The sequence below is a fragment of the Camelus dromedarius genome, chromosome 32 (genome assembly GCF_036321535.1).
Source record: "Camelus dromedarius isolate mCamDro1 chromosome 32, mCamDro1.pat, whole genome shotgun sequence".
NCBI lineage: Eukaryota > Metazoa > Chordata > Mammalia > Artiodactyla > Camelidae > Camelus > Camelus dromedarius.
Window position 1 is genome coordinate 16,174,977 of NC_087467.1, and position 21,705 is coordinate 16,196,681.

General features: G+C 34.0%; 1 protein-coding gene across 2 annotated transcripts in view; it reads left to right on the plus strand.

Annotated features, from left to right (window-relative positions):
• Positions 1-21,705, plus strand: part of ROCK1 (Rho associated coiled-coil containing protein kinase 1) — a 106,683-nt gene that overhangs the window by 10,793 nt on the left and 74,185 nt on the right. Inside the window, exons 1-2 of one of the 2 annotated variants that reach the window (XM_064481551.1) lie at positions 5,863-5,880; positions 13,214-13,295. Coding sequence is in view for 1 of the 2 variants with exons in the window: in XM_010976728.3 (XP_010975030.1) it covers positions 13,214-13,295 (82 nt within the window). In the remaining variant the exon portion in view is untranslated. Of the gene's footprint in view, positions 1-5,862; positions 5,881-13,213; positions 13,296-21,705 lie in introns of those variants that run through there. The other variant, XM_010976728.3, reaches the window with a different exon arrangement.

Here is a 21,705-nt window from a genome sequence, read left to right on the forward strand (position 1 = left end):
TTTTGCCTGTAGGAGTTTATCCGGCCACTCCAGGTTGTGAGCTGGTCCTTTGGCATTATCCCACTCAGCCCCAGCCCCCATAAAGAGAATGAAGAAGTTATAAACCTCATATAGCTTTTCTCATGTGGTTTTAGAGTAAATATTTATTATAACTAAATGAATTATAACTATAACCTAAGTAAAAGCAGTGTGCTTGTTCTGTAACTGCGGCGTTCACACTCAGAGCCTTCCCCTTCCTTTCGGTCTTCGCGGCAGAGTAGCCGCTGAGCTCAGTTCATTGAAGGCTGTGGGCCATTGGAGACCCTGCTCCTTTTTACCTGTGTTAGTCAGGAATCTTTGCTGTAAAGGACTGAAAACCCAACCCAAATTAACTTAGTGAACAATGTTTATTGCCTCTGAATACTTCATAGGTAGACTCTAGCTTCAGGAAAGTCTTTTTTTCAGGGCTTAAATGATGTGACTGGGAGCTGGTTTCCAAATCTACTTCTTCACTGTTACGTCCCTTCTCAGATACATAACTCCTTGTGATTATGAGGTGCCTGCTATTAGCTTCCAAGACTCCTTGTTCAGGTACAGTGGGAAGAAAAAGTCTTTTCTTCTAACCTTCAAATAGAGTTTCTAACTCATCTGGCTAACTCAGGTCACGTGCCCATATCCAAAGCAGTCACAGGGTGAAGAGTGGTCTGACGGTAAAAGTAGGCCTAGGCCTCCACTCTGCTCCCATCTCAGAACCTAGGGTGGGTCGGCTTATCCTGAGATGGAGTGTTAGAATGCATGAGGGAGGGGTGGAAGCTGGAGTTCAGTTTCCAAGATAAAGGGAAATGACATGCTCAGTGGTCCCAAACAAGAAATGTCTGCTACGTTAGATGGAGACTCCTCATCAAGAGAAACCCAAGTTATGATAGTTATTCTTCCTTCTCTTTTTTGGAAATGACTTTTTTTTTTACTAAATTGTTAAGCTATCTGACATTACAGTTAGAATAACTATTGTTAACTAGTTGCCAAAGACCACCAACTTACCACCACAGCTGGGATAACATTTGGTCCTTTAACAAAAGGATGCCTGTACACTGCTTTGCCTTAATGATAAGTCTTTGGGTGACTTAGTGAAAGATTTCTAAATGCCTGCTCGTAGATCAACCACATCAAAAGCAAATACAGATTCTTGCAGGCCTCAGCAGCCTCATCATATGAGGACTGGAGTTGGGAGATGTAGTATGCTGAAATTTGTGTTCTTAACAGGGCCTAGGTGATTGCATAGCCAGGTCTGGGAAGGACTAAATAGTCACCAAGTAGCTAGACATTATACCTCCTGCATGCACCTCACTTGGGAATCTGCTGTGAGGAAAACAAAACGAAGTAGGATTGGATAGGAAAAACTTGCCTTCCCTTTAAGAAATTATTTTCTCTTTTTAAATTTTTTTTCTTAAAGAAAAAACAAGTTATATGAAAAAGAATGAGCATGTTTTGAAAAAGCTGGCTTTGTTTTATTTTGTTTGGTTGATCTGATTGGGGGGAATCTGATAAAGAATCCAAATAGTGTTACCCTCAATCATCATTGTAACTCCCTAGTACCTTGTTCCTTTGCAGCTAGAAGGAAGAGACCTGCTGTTTTCTTAGATACTTGAAGAAATTGTTTAAATGTAAACAAGCTATGAAAAAATAGTTTTATTATATTAAATAAATTTTTTTTTTACAAATTCAAAAGAGATTGGAAATTTACTGTTCCTATGAGATTAAAATTTTTTCCTAAATGAACACACATTTTAACTGCTTAAATAGCTCTTAGGCTTCTGAGCTATTATATATTGAGATATTGATGCTTAACATGTAAACTCCATGAAAGTAGGTATCTGATTGTCTTGTTCACTGATGTATCACTAGTTCCTGGAGCAGTGCCTGGCATATTTTAAGTTTTCAATAAGTATTTGTTGTTGAATTACTAGAAAATGTCTTTTTTTGTTAGTTTCTATGATGAAAGCCAAGAATGGCTGAGGTTAAGAGATATGGTGTAATTGGTAATTTATTTAAATATAAGCTGTATCTATTCTAGGGGGATAATATATTTAGAAACTATTAAAAATATGTATAAAGATGTAGATGGGTTCCCCCCATCCTCCAATATCTCTGAATTGTAGATGAGAGACTAAAAGCCAATAATGTTTATTTTTATAAGACTTTGCACATTCATTATTTAATCTTTACAACAGTCCTGTGGGCTGGGTGGGTGATGCAGATATTATTCCCACATTATTAGTGAAATTAAACCTTAGAAAAGATAAATGAATTGCCTAATAGCATATAGTCAGTGAGTGACAGGCTTTGTGATGCTTAGTCTGCAGTGGAAAGAGCACCAAAATTGTAGACAGCATGCCACAAAGAGAAGTGTTTCCACAGCACCGAGGGAAGTGCTTTGTACACAGAATGCACTAAGTGAAAAATATTTAAATTGAAAATTATGGTGATAGGTAAAGAATGGAGTGGGGAAGGTGAGATATGTAATAGTAGGGAGAAGATATTACTGAGTGTTTTTGCCCATTTTCTAATCAGGTTGTTTTTTATTACTGAGTTTTGAGAGTTCTTCAAGTATTCTAGTATGTGTGGTTTACAGAAACTTCCCCCAACATTTGGCTTGTCTTCTCATTCTCTTACCTGGATCTTTTGCCTAGCAAAAGTTCTTATTTTTGACAAAGTCTAATTTATCAAATTTTTTTAATGGATTATAATTTTTGTATTGTCTCAGAAGTTTTTACCAAGTTGTAGATCTCAAAGATTTTACCCTGTTATTTTTGTAAAAACTTTGTAACATTTAAATCAGTGATTCAGTTTGAGTTAATTTTTGTAAAAGGTGTTGTATTAAGTATTATAAGTAATCTAGAGATTATCTGAAGTATACAGGAGGATCTGTGTACCAAATATTCAAATACCATGCCATTTTATTTTAAGGGGCTTGAGCATCTGTGAATTTTGGTATTTGAAGGGGTCCTAGAACCAATCCTCCACAGATACTGAGGGAGTACTGTATGTCTGTCCTTCCATGAACAGCACACCGCCTTGATTATGTCTGTCTTTCCATGAATAGTATACTGTCTTGATTATTGTACCTGTGTAAGTCTTAAACTTGAGTAGCGATTATTCCTCCACATTATTCTTTCAAAATTGTTTTAGCTTTTATAGTTCCTTTGCTTTTTCATACAAATTTTTAGAAAAATCTTGCCTATATCTGCAAAAACTCTTGCTGGGATTTGATAGCAATTGTGTTAAACCTATATGTCAATTTGGGGAGAATGAACATCTTCACTATGTTGAGTTTTCCAATCCATGACCATCATATATCTATTTACTTAGATCTTTTTAAATTTCCTTCATCAGTGTTTTGTAGTTTTCAGCGTAAGTCCTGTGCATGTTTTGTTAGGTTTATACCTAAATATTCCTTTTTTATTTGAGTAAATGTAAATGGCATTGCATTTTAATTTTGGTTTCTTCATGTTCATTGCTAAAATATAGAAATACATTTGATTTTGCATGTTGATTTTATGACCTTGTGGAACTCACTTATTAGTTCTAGGTGTTTTTTTTGTTTGTTTTTGTTCTGTAGCTTCCTTGTGGTTTTCTGCATAGACAATCATATCACCTGTAAATATGGGCAGTTTTATTTCTTCTTTTCTGATCTGCATGCCTTTTATTTTCCTTACTTTTATAAGCTGGCTGTGAGTTCCAGTGCTATATTGAATAAGAGTGGTGAGAGAGGACATCCTTGCCTTGCTCTTGGTTTTTGAGGGATATCATAGTCTTTTACCATGAAGTATGATGTCAGTTTTAGGGGTTTTCTTGTAGATGTTCTTTATAAGTTGAGGAACTTCAGGTCTATTCCTAGTTTTCTGAGAGTTTTTTTCATGAATGGGTGTTGGGTTTTATAAAATACTTTTTCTGCATCTGTTGATACCATGTGATTTTTCTTCTTTAGCTTGTTCATGTAGTGAATTACACAAGAAGAGAACTTGTAAGATTTACTCGCAGCAACTTTCAAATACACAGTACAGTATCGTTAACTGTAGTCACTGTGCTGCACATGATGTCCCCAGGACTTACTCATCTTATAAATGGAAATTTTCAAGCCCCAATTTTGCAACTAAGACCTCTTTCCATTCCAGGCCCATATCCCTTCTCAGAGCAACTAACGCCTATCATTGCCCTTGTGTGTGTTTGTGTGTTGGAGTGTGAATGGGGGGACTGGACATCACTGTGGTGGAAAGTGGAAGCCTCTTCAGGCTTGAGTCATTCTTGGCTCAGGGGTCTTCATAAAATGAGGTGATCATCACTCTGCTTTCTGAGCTGCTCATGCAAGCTGGAGAAGGCTTCAAAAGAAAGAATGCCTTTCCAATCAGAAGTCTGAGAGCTTTGATAGGCATGTGCTTCTACAACCTTTCTTTGACCCCCAGAGCTTTTGAAAAAGTCCCTTGGGACCAAAACACTTGCATCACAGTGGTAGATGCCACTGGTTTTATCCTGGGCAGCTTATGATGTACTCTTATGTTCCAGAATTAAAATTTAAAAGTAAGTTTCATCATATCCTTCCAACCAAATGGGGAAAACAGATTTCTTTATCTGTAGTGCTTTTGTGTGTATTTCTTTGTATAGCTTTTTTATTGATTCCTCTAGGTATTGAATTAGACATACATAACATTTCATTTGATTGGTGTTGACATTCTACTAGTCTGAGTGAAGGGTAGAAGTCTTATCTCCTTATGTTCCTTCACCCTCCTAGTTTATAATACATTCATCTTTAACATCTCCTTATATACAGTTGAGAAACAATCAGGTAATATTAAAGTTTTTGCTTCAGCTTTCAAGAAAATGAAAATATATTGCGTTTTCCCATGTTTTCACTTTCTCATTCATTCTTCCTGATATCCCAGAATTTTGTCTTTTATCACTTTCTATTTGAAGAATTTCTTCTAATATTGTACATCAATAGACTTTAATTAAAATAAACAATTTCCTTTAACCATTGTTTTAGGATAGGTCTGCTTGTAACAAATCTGCTAGTTTTCTGTCATGTGAGACTATCTTTTTTTTTCTGGATATAGAATTCTACTTGATAGTTTTTTGTTTTTGTTTTTTTGTTGTTGTTGCTTTTTAGTTTGGATTTCTTTGGGTATGTCCTGTTTCCTCAATCTATAGGTTTACGTCTTTTGCCAAATTTAGGAAATTTTTAGCCTTCATTTATTTTAATCCTTCGTATTCTCATTATCTTTCTTTTCTGCTAGACCTCCAGTGATACAAGGGTTAAATCTTTTGTTATAATTTCACAGATCTCTGAGTCTCTGTTCATTCTTTTTTTCCCCCCATAATCAACGTGTGATCTTACAAAAATTTGTATAGGAACTTTAAGAAGATAACAGTGAGCTGGGTTTTTTTGTTTTTTTTTTTTATGTTCTTATACTACTACTAACTAAACATATGGCATGTTTTATTTTTCCCCAAAGAAACAAATCAGACACTTGAAAGAATAATTTAAAAAACAAACTCCCCCAAAACAAAATTGAACTGTTTGAACTTTTTCAGTTATTCATGCCACAGAATGTCTAACTTGTGTTCACTCATTCCTAAAACTGTTAAAGTGATAGAGGAAAATTCTCTTTGAAATTATCCATGAATATGTTGCTATGACTTATTAGGGTGTATCAGTGTCTATCAATGGCTGTATGTGGTCGTTACTGCTATTATCCTTATTTTACAGGTGAGAACATTGAGGCTGTGGAGGGCTAGATAACTTGCTCAAGATCATGTGACTATTAAGTGTCCTAGATTGGAATATGACGCCGTATCCTTTTAACAGGGTACCGTTTACATAGAAGTATTTTTCTATTTTATAAGGTTGGTGTCTCAGCTTTGTATCTTAATTCTGCACTCTCTTACAGTTTTTGGAACCTCACGTTATCATTTGTCTTCTATAAAAATATGTCTCTTCTATCTAAAGGTTTAAGTTTAAAGTCTTGCAGGCTTCTAATCTTCATTTCTTTTGGCCATTATTTCGGTTGTTCTTTTCCATTAACTTTTCTAGTGACTATAATCTGGTTTATGCCCTTTCCACTCTGAGAAGCATTCTGCTTAAGGTTGATAGTGACCCTTTTTCAGTTATTTCTTGAAGGACCTCACACCAGCCTCTCCTCTAGGCCTAGAGTCTGTTGCACATCTCTACCATAATCTCTTGCCTCAGGTGTCTGTGAGTTTATGGTAATCTGTAGCCCCCACTACTTTCTCTGCCTGTGTTCTGAGTCATACAAGCCAGAGATGGGGTCCTTGAGGCATCCCCCAGTCAGGTTAGGAGAGACATGCCCAAGAGTTTACGTGTCTGGTCTTACTCTGCTTCCTCGAGTTCAAGGTGGGGGAGGTAGGAACCAGTCCACCACCTGCTCAAGACCAAGACTGCCCCCGCTCTGGGAGAGGGTGGAGCAACAGTGAGTAAACATGTCACAAAACTTTCCTGCCACTTGAATACGGCTTTTACTTGATTGGACATTGGTTTGGTTGCTCAAAACCTTTGTTTTCCTGAGCTCTTAGAAAATTGGTTCAGAGAGCTTCTAGGGTGGGTTTTTTTTTTTTTTTTTCTTTTAATGTTTCTGTAGAGAAAGAGGGTTTGGAGCTTCCTAGTCCACCATTTTGCTGATGTCCAATAGTGACTTAAAAAAAAAATCGTGGCAAAGCATACGTAACATGTAACTTAACCGTTTTTATTATTTCTAAGTGTACAGTTCAGTGGCATTGCGTTGTTCACAGCCATCATCAGTGATATTTTAACTATAAATTATTTGGCTTCTTTTGCATTTTTTGTTCTATTTGACCTCTCTGTGGCATTTTGCTCTGCTTTTAACTTCCTTTTAGAGTTATCTCAGCTATCATGATGCTGTTATGTCTTCAGCTTCCCTACTCTGACTGCTCATTTTTGTTGCTTACCCCTCAGATGTTAATGTTTCCAGGATGCAATTATTCACTTTTTCCATTTTCCCTGTGTTTATACTCATTGGGTAATTGCATCCGTTGTCATGGATTTAAGTGTATTCTCATGACTTCCAAATCTGTATCACAGTCCAGTCTCTCTGTTAAACTCATATTTTCAACTGACATCTAGTTATCCATAAAATGGTTTTCTACAGGGACCTCAAATTCAATATATCTAAAATATTTATCTTTTCTCCTCAAACTGTGTTCTCTGCCTTGGCTAATGAAGTCACTATGTACTCACCTAAACTAGAAACTGTATAATTTTTCTAATTATATAACCATTCTTAATCCTTCCTGTTCCTCTTTCAGTCATTGACCAGGTTCTTTTGCTTCTAATGTTCCATTCCTGTTGCCCCAGCTTGGTTCAGATTTGTCTCTTTTTGTGCTTGTATTACCACAGTAGCCTAATTGCTCCCTTTTCCACCTGTTTCTTTCTGTTCTAATTTATCATCTTTATCATTGTCATACTTACATAAAATAAAAACTAGTCATGTTACTCGCCCTCCCCCCAAAATTCCTGTGGTTCCAAATGGACATCATAAGATAAATACTGAAATTCTTAGCATGGTATGTTCCACCTTAATACACATCCTGTAACCCATCTTCAAGCGTTGTCTTCTGCATCTCCTCACCCTTATGGAAGGAGAGCATCCTATTTTCATTCCTTAAATTCTTCTTGCCTTTCTTCTCTCTAGATTGCCTTGCCCCACCTCCAGCTTATTCTTTGTAAGTTCTTTTCTTTAAGGATCAACTCAAATTCCATCTCCTGTATGAAGCTTCAGTGGGTTAAACAGTGTTTTCTCTGTGTAGTATCTACTTATAATACTGAAGATCCTGTATTATTTACTTTTACCAGAAAACTCCCAGGAAAAGGATGTATTTTACTATTATTATTATTATTATTATTATTATTATTATTATTATTATTATTATTATTATTATTATTATTATTACTCTTTTTGTTTTTCTACAGAGGAGGAGGAAGACTTAAATATACATAAATAATTATAACATAACAAATACAATAATTCCTGTAATAGGAAGCACATAGGAGGTGTTTATTAAGTCTTCTTGGAGTGCTGGGAAAGGCAGCACAAAGTAAATGACATTTGAGGCAGTTTGAATACAAGTGATATTCACATTCCAACTGGAGAAAGAGGAGGTGCAAAGGCAGTGGGGTAGAGTGAGCATGGTCTGTGTGGGGGATGGCTGGTACACACTGATACATGCATGTAGAGAAAACGAGGCTGGAAGGGTATAGTTTGAGACTGATCGGGAAGAGCCATTGTATGTTTTGGTAAATATTTGGAGTAATTTATTTTTTGTACTATAATTGTCCTAGGGGGCGTTGGCATGTATATAGTAATGCCACACTGGTTAAACAGATTTTCATTGTATTTAACATCAGAAGTTGTTAAAATTCCCTGAGGAAATTGTTTTCATTTTCATATCAGTGCTTAATTCTGAGAAGTTCCTTATCTTTTTACTTAGCGGAGAGATTTACATGTACCCAAAATATTTTAAGTGGTACATCCTCTGTCATCAAAAGTTTGACAGCAGTCAAAAAAAAAAAAGTCAACCTATTTTAGAAGCAGTTTGGTTTTTAGAAGCCTTGGTTTTACTGCCATAGTTTCAATGGATTTTTTGGTAGTTTGTCAAAAAAGAATGTCTAGGTTTAGAAAAGTAACCATTTAGATTTTGAAATTTTGCTTAAAAATGAATGTTTTTATACTTTGTGTATTTTTCTTTCCTAGTGCCATTATAGTCTCATACCTTATAACAAACGTATTATTCCTAACAGATCTAATTCTAAATGACATATTACATGAGATTCTTACTTTTGTAATTCAAAACTATGCACAGACTAAAGTTTGCAGCAGTGTTCAGTTGAATGATTTTCTTCTGCTTCTCCTTTGCTTAAGCACTGTTGTGAGATAACACAGCCGGTGCTTTTCCCCCTCCTAATACCAGTGATTCTTAAGAAATGTGAAATGTCCTTTCTTTAGAGATTCTTTTAAAATGTTATACTTGTTGTTAATTACACTTGCCTTTGTGTGTTTATGTGAAAGTACTTCTCCAATGTGTCTAGCTTTTTTCAGAATACACCGCTTAACTAGTCTGCTGTCATTGTTTAGCTGCAAGTAGCAAAGAATTTAATTATGGTTGGATATAGACATTCTTTACCTTGTGTAGCTTCTCCACAGCTTCAAAGTGGAAGCCCGAGTACCCGTCCCCAGCCCCAGTGTCTTGACTCCCTTTTCTCTGTTGATATATGCCTTAGATTATGCTAGAAGAATACCTTCTTGCCCATTTTATTTCTCTGATAAAAGGCATATAATCTTTGCGTATAGATGATACTGAAAAGCCATACACTGTTTCTGGCTGCTGTAAAAGTGTTCAGTGATAGGTCCAAACATCTAGTGACCAAATACAATTAGTGGAGGCAGCTGACTTTCTATTAAGATGTGCACAATTGAATTCTATGGTCACGCAAAAGTCAGATGCCTTTTGTTAAAAAAAAATTTTTTTTTTATTAAATCGTATATGGGATTACTATGCTGGGAATGGTTTAACATCATGACCTAAGATTTACTCTTAAGGTTTTATGACCACATGACTGAAATATCTATTTTCTCTTAATGTCATTTCTATCAATAGTGATACTAACTTGTAGAACTTTCAAATGTCAGCTAGAGAAATAAAGGAAAGAGTGGGAAGTAGGACTGTCTAAGGGCCAAACACTTGATGTACTTTGCTTGTTTAACTCTCACAAATCCATTCTGAGTTGTAGTTAGTTATCCCCATTTTACAAAAGAGAAAACTGAGGCCCAAAAAGGTTATATGACTTGCCCTCAACTGTAATGTGTAAATATACTATTTTTTTCTTCACAGTGTTTTTGCTTTATTTTTCATGGTTGAATTCTTTTGACCCATCTGTAATTCATTTTATGATGAATATAACTCAAAAAACGTTCTCCTGTAGTGCTGTCCAGTTATACAAACATTTATCAAAAAGTGACACTTGTTGTCAGCCCCATCTTGTCCCTGGCCTCACTATTTGAATAGCCAGGTCTCTTTCTTTCAATGCAGCAAGTCCTATAGCTGATGCATTGGTTAATGCTATTAAAATTCAGCAGCATTTATTGAACTCTTACTGTGTAGTTTAGTAAGGATGCTTTTACTCACAAGAGATAGATAATTCATTTAAACCATAAGGAAAGTTTATCTCAAGAAAGCATGGGAAGAACAGGCTCCAGTGTAGATTAATTCAGTGGTTCAGCAAACATCATTAGAGACCCAGCTTTCTAACATCCTTTGGCTCTGTTGTCTGTGTGTGTTTGGCTTTGTCCCCTGCCAACTTCCTTGAGGCTACAAGGTGGCTTCGGTTGTTTAAGGTGTCACATACAGATATGACAATTCCTCATGAAAGGAGAGACTATGTCTTACATGGATCTCTTTCAAGAGAGAAGAAACTTTTCCCAGAAACCTGTCTGTAGGTTTTCCCTCATTTTTCATGTGCCAGCTTATTACCATGTGCATGTATTTAAGCTGAACATTGGCAAGAGTAATAGGCCTTCATGTTTGGCCTCGATTAGACTAATCAGAAGTGACCTCCTGGACCTGGGGAAGGTCTCTCCCTCTTTGGAAGCCTCCTAGTCTCATGGAGGAGAGTGGATGTCCTGAAAAAAATCGAGGGCTAGTTAAGAAAAGGTAGAAGGGGGAAATAACTGTTGGTTGGAGAGCCAACAGCATCTGCCATGCTATAAGTAAAACATGGTGCTGAGTTCTGGGGCTTAGCTGAAGTCTAGCTGTGAAGATTAAAGTAAAAAGTAACTCTATTATAAGGGGAACTGTTGGTTTTAATAGGTAGTTTGGGGAAGGTCGTGCAGAAGAGGGAGTAGTGGTGTATTAGAGACAACAGTATTTTAAGCCAGAACAGTAGGTCTGAGTCCTAACCAGTGTATTTTCTGGTTGTAATTAGAAGAATGAATGACTTGTGATTTTCTATTAATTTTTGAACAGTACATCTTGGATTTAAATATATATGTTTATTCTTAGTTCCTAACTTCATTTTAAAGAGGTTTAGGATTTCTAAATCCTGTTTTTATTATAGGTATGTTTATTTGTATAACTACTAGACTGAGAGTTAGTATTTTGATTGTAACACCTCTTACTAGCTAGCTGTGAGGCACTGGACAAGTTAGTTAATATTTCTGATTGTTATTTGACTTGGCTATGAACTGGGTGGTTGAACAAGGTATGTTTTTGATTCTGCCTAACATTCAGTAATTTTTAAAAAGCTTATTTGGAGTAAGGCTGGAGGCAGTTGTTTTCAGTATATTTACTGAAGAGAGCATGTTAGTAAAATTTAATATACGTATCTCCCTTTTTAATGTTTCTTATTAGAAAACAGTTTAAGGTGTTAAAATTTAGATGTTTGAACCTTTTAAGACTGGAAGGTGTCTTTGGAAGTAGATATTTACTAGGAGCGCTTAAAATAATAGTTATTATAAAATATAATAATATATCGATATATTGCATTATGCATACTTTCATTTCCCTGACAACTTTATCAAAATCCTGCCTAAAAATTTTTCTTGTGTAGCTAATATTATTTGCACTACTCTATAACCTGTAAAATTATTTGAAGTGACATGGTGCACTGAAATTTTAGTATCTAATCTAAGAAAAGTATTATTTCTTGAGTGATATAATGCCTTTGCTGTAGAGCATAAAAATCATTGGTTTAATGTACATTTTATGCCCACTTGTTCAGGACATTCTGCAAGGTGCTGTGGGGGAAAAATGAGATGTTAACTGTGATTTCTGTCTTGAAGAACTTAAAGTCTAGTCATAGGTTTTTTTTAAAAAAATGAATTCATATTTAATTTACCTTTTCCTAGAAAATAGTGAATTCGAATATATATTGGTTTGGTTTTCAGCTTAGAATAGACCAAGTAAAGGTTCTCAACTCTTTTCTGTAAAAATAATTAAGAGAAATTTTCAAATGGCTTTTTAAGACTCTAAGGATAGAATTTGCTCTGGTGGAGGAGTTTTTTGCTTTTTTTTTTTTCAGGTCTGTACAAACTTCTGAATTCTGAAAAGCCAGTAATAGGGTGGGTTGATCTCTTCAAGCAGTCAACAATATTGGTGTTAACTAGTCATTTTCTCCATGGTCAGTTTCCAGCTTATGCAGTGATATATTTTAAAGCCTATTAAAATTTGACTGGACTTTTTGGTTTCCTAGGGGAATATTTTAAGTATTCTAAAATAGCTGAGTTATTCACACCCGTGGCTTAACACAAAGTATAAAGCCTGTGTATCCTCTGGCTTTAGTCTCTCCTTCAGCATTTTTATGAACATGACTGTATAGGGTCTCCAGAAGGTGTGTTTTTCTTTGCTGCTTCTGTTTTTTATTCTTGGGCTTTGTTGTAGCAAACTAAATTTCCCCAGCAAAATAAAATGAGGATTACTTGGGATTATCTGAATGTTCTTTCTGCTCCTCCTACATGACAGGATATAATCTGAATAGATGCATTCCCACTTCAGCACTGATTGGTGTACACGTTTACACTGCCCTGCCCTTTCTTAGATAATATTTAAATATCCCCTTAAAAGTAAAAGTGAAAGCCCATGTTTGTCTTTTACTAATGGTTGCCCTAGAAAGTGCTTCAGGGAAAGAAAGAGAACTCTTATAAAAACCCAATATATTTATAAAAAAACATACAAACCATAAAAATTTATCTAAATGCAGAATTTGTCTTACATTAAACTTCACATTTTAGGAACTGATATTTAGCTATTACCTTATAAAATATTTGTAGTTAAAAATATAGGCCGCTTGTTTTTGATGAGTGTCTGTGAAGTAAATAAATGCAGTAGTTAAGGGGAAGTGAAAACTGAAATAAAAGGAAGTGAGTTGAAGTCACTTGTAGCCAATTTGTGGTGATTTTGCTGCTCCTTTGCCTGGGAGAGTTAGAAGGTGAAAACTCTGTATATGAAATAGAAACAAATTTTCTAGAAATAAATTTTCTATTCTCCCTGTACTCATGTAACCCTGTAGAAGGTGTTAAATGAATACAAGATGTATAAAAGGAACAAATTAAATGTTAAAGCATTTGTTTTATTCTTTTCTCATTGAAAAAGGAAAGTGTTCATAGTGTGATCCCCAAAACTAACTTTGTTTGTTTGTTTATTTGTTTAGGATGGATTGGATGCTTTGGTATATGATTTGGATTTCCCTGCCTTAAGAAAAAACAAAAATATTGACAACTTTTTAAGCAGATGTAAGTAATTTTTCATGGAGGTTAATGGCAGACTATATATAATGAAATCTTGACGTACATAATTCAAGCCCTTCTTTTTTTCTTTCTGTCTACTCTTTGATTATTTCATCAATAACATCTACATCAAATGAGTAGAAAATGGGAAAGAAATTTTGTCAGTTTGGGTGTCTACCAGGAGAATCTATAAAATATTTTGCAGAGAAGGTAATGAAAAGTAAATGGCTAAAATAAGTATGTTAAGTAAAACACATACATGTACATTGAATTTCAGTAATGTTATATTTATCCTCTTTTTTTAAATAAGTGAATTAGCTGTTACATTTTAATACCTGCAAGGTAAGAATCAGTTACATGAATTGTAAAGCCCTACTGCTACTGAGATATGAGAATTTTCTCCATGAAAGTTGGGTTAAATTTTAGTTTTACATACTTTTTTTTAATAAATACCTTTTTTTTTTGGATTTTGATATTAGATATTATCATTTAAAAATTTGATTAAAGAGATTCTAAAATTCATGTGGCAATGTGAAGATCTAGAACAGCCAAAACAATTTGGGAAATTAAGAACAAAGTTGAAAGACTAACATTATTGGATTTCAAGATCAAGGCAGTGTAAAGTTAATGAAAGAATAAACAAATAGATAAATGGAACAGAATAGAGACCAGAAGTAGACCCATACTTATAATCAGTTGATTTTCAACAAAGATGATAAGATAAACGTATCTTACCAGTCTTAAAGAAGGTAATGGAGGAGGATCATTGTATGTATGAAGAAAATCCATGAACCTGAAAGTAAAAATGTGTATAGAGCGTTCATTTGGATTAAAAAAATAAGCTAGAAACGGTATTTTATGGTAGCATACTATAGCTCTCCTAATGCAGACTGCAAAGTGGCATAGTAATTATTGGTAGGGATGATGTAGCAGCTCTCCAGTTTTTAAAGCATACGGAACAGTTAATAATATTTGTATTTGCTTTGCCAATAATTTGTTATTGAGAAGTTAATGAGAATAATTGCTATTCTGAGTTGAATTGTGACCAAAAATGCTAAATTGGCTAGTGTTTGGGATGTGACAGAGACCTTGAGACAAAGCATTCAGTTCACTTAAGATCAAAGTTTGTCAGCAGTAGCACTGTTGACAGTGTGAGTCAGATGACTCTTTGTTGTGGGGGACTGTCCTTTCCGTCGTAGGATGTTTAGCAGTATCCCTGGCCTTTGCCTTCCAGATGTCAGTAGCATACTCTTCCTCCTTCCCCAATTGTGACAACCAAAAATATCTCGAGGCTTTGTCAGACGTTGCCCCCAGTTGAGAACCACTGCCTAAGACTTTATATATAAATGAAGGAAAGAAATTCTAGGCAGTCAGTCATGTGCTCCAAGCTTAGGAAATTTAATCAAATTTATTAAAAAGATAAATCCTATTAATAGTGATTCCAGTGAAGGATGAAATTTCAAAAAGGGGTAAATATAAGAATGCTGCAGCCAAAGGAACTAGGGTTATTCCACAGGGAGTTCGCAGCCCAGATTGGAAAGGACATGAGTGACTGTATCAAATGTGAATACATATTCAGGAATAAATGCAAAAATGTAATATAAATCTATAAAAATTGTGTTAGGCCAAAGCCTGTGATGAGCCAAGACTTGTGAAGAGTTCTTAAGGCAACAAGAGTGACTTCTTCCCTTTAATACTTCCCCATTTAGGGTTATGGGGACAGTATATGTGAGAAAATGATAAGTTCACTACATGAGACCATTTATTCTTGAAATATTTTTTGAATGTCCAGTCACTGCAGATAATGTTTTTTCTTAAAAACTGCCCATCTTACCATCTTGTGGGGAGAACTACAGAAGTAGTAACTTATGTATACCTTTGTAATAATGGAAGCTTGTAGAGAAAGTAATGATACACAGATCTTGAAAGAGTAAAGAAAGGCTTCAGAAAGAAATATTTGAGTTGATAAAGGATGGGCTAGATTTCTCAATTGAGGAAGAATAGTTCAGGCAACAAAGGAACAGCATTTGTTAAGCCACCCAAAAGTATGGTATCTTTGAGGAACCTAGATTTGGTATAAATTGAACTTGGTTTATGATGACCAGAAAGGGGTAAGGAGGACAGATGGCAGAAGAAGATACTGAAATGGCAGATTGGGGCTGTTGGATTAGTGGATTGGATAAAAAAGAATTACTTACTGTCTTATTTTTTGTTTTCATTATTCTCATCATTTTTAAAAACTTAGGTAAAGAAATTGAAGTTCAGGGAAAGAGAAAAAATTTGAGTACTTTAAATTACTTTATAGCCCCAAATCTAGGCAGGTTACACCTAATACATGATTTGTACCTTGTTTTTTGATTTGATGGTTTTGTATGGGTTGGCACCTTTTTAGAAAACACTATTCTGAGAAAGTTTCTAAGATAATTCTAGGCTAGTGGTTACCTTTGAAAGAGGAAAGCTTGAGGTTCAAGGCTTGTAATTTAACATTTTATTTTAAACAAAAGACCAGATGCAAATAGGGCAGAATTTTAACTATTAATTTCATCATGATAATGGGTACAACAAACAACCACACACACAACAAGAACAAAATTTCAGTTGGGATGTAGAAAACAGTGCTTTCAAAAGGTTCTATCCTTGAAAAGGGTAAATCATTGTATCATTGTGTTAAATTACTGCATTAAAGGGTAAATTACATGTATCACTGTAAAAGGAGTATATGTAAAGTTTTTGTTTATTTTTCCAAGTGATTATCATTAGTAGCCAATGCAATATTTTAATGGAGTTTAACCTTTTCTCTAGTGGTTATTTAAATTCCTTCCAAAAACAATATTTCATGAATTACGTTTAATTAGATAGATATTTATTTGTATATAAACAGGCAGTAATGCTCATTAGAAAGTTTCTATTTCCCCCATCTTGAAGCCTTAATATGTCATTACTCTGGCATTCTTTAAAAAATAAAATGTGTCTTTTTCTTAATTTTTAAATTTGTTTAATCATGATACCTTTTTATTAAATGATTATTATGATAATTTATGTTAGTGTTATTAAATTGGCTATTTATTGGTTGGTGATTGAAAGCAATACACAGTGATCTTTTATTTAAAAAAACAGAGAAATAGTTTTTACTTTAGCAGATTCTGCTAGTATTATCAGTGAATCTGTTCATCCAAGGAAGTAAAAACAACTTGACTGTGTTTGCCTTAGTTCCTTGTAGAATTACACAAAAGGTACATACTACTCAATTGAAAAAGTAAACTTTTTTCTCATTTTAAATGAAGGTAGGGAGTGGGTATAGCTCAGTCGTAGAATGCATGCTTAGCATGTACAAGTCCTGGGTTCAATCCCCGGTGCCTCCATTAAAAAAAAAAAAAAAAAAAAAATATATATATATATATATATATATATTAAGTTAAGGTATAATAATAATTTGAACAAAGTATCAAAAGTATTTTAAAATATATTTTAAAATTTTCATTTGGGGGGGTATTTTATTGTTTGATTGATTGATTAATTGAGGAAGTACTGGGAATTGAACCCAGGACCTTGTGCATGCTAAGCACACACTTTACAACTTGAGTTATATTCTCCCCCTGAAACATCAAAAGTTTTAATGACTTTTATAAAAGCCCTTATTTTAACGTTTATGGCTAGTTTCTCCTAAGTGTCTCACTAGATTTATAAAATCATGTACTGTAATATTGAAAATGAGTACTACATTACCTGTAGTAAAATTAAAGATGGTTTTCATGTACTTTGAATATAAAGTTAGATGTAGTTAGACGTCTACAGTTTTTGAGGAATTCTAAGGAGCAAAAATTGTAAAACTGAAAAATTTGTATATCATCAATTCTGCATTTAAATTGGATAAGTTTCTTGAGAAGAAGAGAATATAAATGAATTATACTGATCATGTATTATGATTAATACACAATTCCATTTTCAAGTTCTTCAAGTGATGAAAAAACTGTAAAACTACCACTTGGTAGTGGCATTAAAAGCTTCCTTCTCCACAACTAAATATTAAGGTATATTTAAGAGTCTGCATTAATGTGGGACGTATTCAGCCAGAAAGTTTTGAAATGTAGTAGGTTTTGGCATGTTTCTTTGCTTATGAAGTCTATAAATAACTTTTATAGTCAGATACCTCTAGCACTTGAGTGGTGAATGTATCTCCATTTCTGGGGAAAGAGGGCAAGATTGTAGTCATAATATTTTGGGATTTTTCCCCCCCAGAATGGATATAGAAGTGTAAGAAAAATAGCACTTTGTTAAAGGGTATAAGACCAATAGATCATCATAGACAGCCTAGAAGCATACTTTTTATTATTATATGGAGATCTGATGTAAACTTAATATGGCAGTTAGGTCATTGGGAAAGAGGTAGATTATTTAGTAATTGTATTGAGACAATTGGATATCCATAAATGAGGAGAAAATGAAATTAAATCTCCATTTCAGAACATTTACCAATGTAAAGACATAAAGTACTAGATGAAATAATAGATCATATGTTTATACTCTTCAAGTAGGAAATACCTTTTTTTTAAACGCAAGATAACCAGGGCTAGAAACTGTAAAGGAAACATTTGCAGATTTTGCCATATCAAAATATATATATATAAATAAAGATTACTGACAAACTGGAAAAAATTACAACATATATAATAGAATTATATTCCCAGTATATAAAGAGATCCTTCCAGTCAATAAGAAAAACAAAAACAATAAAAAAAAGGACAAAGTAATTGAATATGTATTATAAAGGAGAAAAAATACAAATGACCAATGAGCAGTTAACAATTAAACAAATATTACTATTTCAGGAAATATGGGTTAACATAAGAACCATCCTCCTCTATCCCCACTCTTGCAACCTGGAAGAGAAAGATAAAAAAGAATAAAGTCTAGGATTGATAAGTATTAAGTGAGAGTGAAAATCAGTGCAGTCATTTTGGAGGGCAGTTGGACAGCAATTTTAAAACTAATAATGTTCATGAGTGTAACCTAATACTTTTACTTGAAGAAAAGTATCATGCAAAAACAGATGTGCAAATACACAGGAATGTTCATCATAGCAAATATATAGTTTGAGCAAAAAGTTAGAACAACCCAAATCAAAATCAGTAGATTTCTGTCAGCTATCCACAGAGTGTTCAGTGAAAAGCAAGTTGCAAAATATCTTTTTATGTTAATAAGTGTGGGTAACACATTTTAAAGAATGAGTACATATATTCTATTGGTTGAATATACCGTAATTTAATAACTGTTTCTGATAGTGGACACTTAGGTTCCTTCCAGCTTTTTACTGTTATAAATGAGGCTGTAATTAACATTTTTTGTACACATTTGTTATACTTGCTTTTTCTTTCTTTGGAGTGAATTCCAGGAATTGCTAAGTCAAAATTTGCATCCAGTTTACATTTTGATACATATTTTCAAAATGCAGTTTTATGCCAGAAAGAGGTAATAAAAGTCAGATTTTTTAATGGAGCCATAAAATTGAATATATTATACAGTATAATCTAGGATGTTATGAAATCTTGTTTGAAGTTATGACAAATAAAATACCACTAAATCAGATAGATTTTCAAGAAGAAATGTTAAATATCCTCTTTATTTACTTTTTAAATAAATTATTCATTTTGGAATAAACTCATGGAAAAGTTGCAAAAATAGTACAGAGATTCCTGTATGCCCTTCACCCAGCTTTCCCTAGTGTTAACCAACATCTTATATAATCATGACACATTGACAAAACTAAGAAATTAAAATGGTGTATTACTCTAAACTACATACTTTACTCAGATAGCAGTTTTTACACTTACCTCCTTTTTTGGTTCCAGAATCCAATCTAGAATATCACATTGTATTTAGTTGCCATTTCTCCTTAGTCTTCTTAATCTGTGAGAGTTCCTCAAGCTTTCCTTGTTTTTTATGACTTTGACAGTTTTGAAGATTACTGACCAGGTATTTTGTAGAACCTTCCTCAGTTTGGTTTTCTCTGATGTTTTCTTATTATTAGACTGGGGTTATTTGTTTTGGGGATGGGTACCACAGGGATGAAATGTGCTTCTCATCACATTGTATCTGGGATATATGATATCATCATGATTTGTCAATGGTAAAGTTAACCTTAGCCCTTGTTATACAATAGTGACTGCCAGTCTTTTTGCCTGGAAACTTACCGGTTTTCCTCTCCATACCTTACTTTGGAATCTGGTCACTAGTCCAGCCCACACTCAGAGGGAGAGGAATCAATAAACTCCATCTCCAGACTCAAAAGGCTACATATTGTCTCTCATAAAGCAAATGTTTCTGATTTTGATCAAGTCTAATTTATCATCTATTTGTTATGGATTATGCTTTTGGTGTGGTATGTAAAAATCATTGACAAGCCCAAGATTGATTTTTATAGAAACAGCTTTATTGAGATGATTTACTTACTATAAGTTTCACCCATTTGAAGTGTACAACTCATTGTTTTTTGTGTGCATTTATAGTTGTGCAGTCGTTACCACAGTTACTTTTTGAACATTCGTCACCTCATAAAGAAACCCTGTATCCATTGACAGTTCTCCCCAAGCTCCCCAGCCCCAGGCAGTGACTGATCTATTTTATGTGTTTATAGATTTTCCAATATGGATATTTCCTATAGATGGAATCATACAATGTGTGATGCGTTATGATTGGCTTTTTAGACTTAGCATGATCTCTTCAGGGTTCATCTGTGTTGTAGCATTTATTTTATTCTTTTTAATTGCCAGGTAATATTCCATTGTTTGGATATGCCACATTTTGTTTATCCATCCATCAGTCAATACACATTTAGATTGTTTTTACTTTCTGGCTATTATAAATAATGTTGCTGTGAACATTTGCGTACAAGTTTTTGTGTGGACACAGGTTTTCATTTCTCTTGGGTAGATACTTAAAAGTAGAATTCTTGAGCCATATGGTAATTCTGTGTTTAACATTTTGAGACACCCAAGATTTATTTTTAAGTATATACTTTTATTATTTTGGAGTAAATATATGTGACTTTTCTGTTGTTCCTGAACAGATAAGAACTGCAAGTAATTGGTTGTCTCCATTTGTAAATAATATCATTAAATGTTTTTAATGTTTCAATAAGTATCATTGAGCAGATACATCAAGGACATATCCATGAATGAAGTATTATCTCTGCCCTCAAAGAAATGGGAATATATAGTCTAACAGAAGAAATATAACTATGTAGACAATTCCAGGCCATATTGACAGTTGAAATAATAGAGAAATAGTGGTGTCCTAGAGGAGGGAGGTGGCCTATCAGATTGAGAGGATCAGGAATGGTTGAGGGAGGAGATAGATAAAGGATGAGATATTGTTGATAGTAACCTGCTCAAATAAAGTGAGACTAACCATTTTAGGTTGGTGACCAACATTTGCAGAGGAATGGAACTATGAAACAGTATGGCTGTGTGGGAAACTGCAAATAACTGGGCATTGTTAGAGCTTTATTGGGGAGAATATCTAGAAATAAAAGATTGGAAAATCAGAGTAACAAGATCTAAAAGCCATTTTATGCTATGTTGAGGTGTTTGGGATTTGGTTTTGTTTTTTTTCTAATCTGTTTCCCAAAATGGATTTCTGTGTGTGGATGGGTGGGTGGACACACATATGCTCACACAGGTGCACATAATGGTAATGTATGGCACATCTTCCAAGGGCTTGAATTCTATTTGAATATTTGGGCATAGAATAATAATAATTATTACTACATATTATTATTATTACTCATTATTACATTAAAACGATCAGATTTTTATGGAATTGAATCTCACATTGTAAATTTTCCAGGTAAGTTTTAGATAATTTCAGAGCTTGTTAGGGCTGCCTTGACTACTCTAAAAGTATGAAAGGTATACTGGATTTTTTAGGCAAAGAGTAACAGTATATTGGATAGTGTGTTATGTTTGGCTTTTATTGCCGTACTTTATCTATTCTGGCTTTGTTGTTGTTGTTGTTAATGGAGATACTAGGGCTTGAACCCATGACCTTGTGCATGCACTTTATCACTGAGTTATATCCTGCCACCCACCGATTCTGACATTTTTTAAAAACATTTTTTTAAACAATTGCAATCTCTTACAATCTAGAGTGGTACATAAAATGATGGTGCATTTTATAATCTGGGATCTTAAGCTACGTAAAATGTATCCTTATCTCATTTGAAAGCAACAGAGTCATTATATATAGAAAACTTGAAATAAATAAAAAAATGTGAAGAGTAAAATAATTTATAATCTCATACTTAGAGAGAACTGCAATTATTATTTTGGTATATTTCCTTCTGGCCTTTTTCTGCCTATATATACAACAAATATTTGTATTTTTATAAAATTGAGTTCATATACCACATGTACTTTTT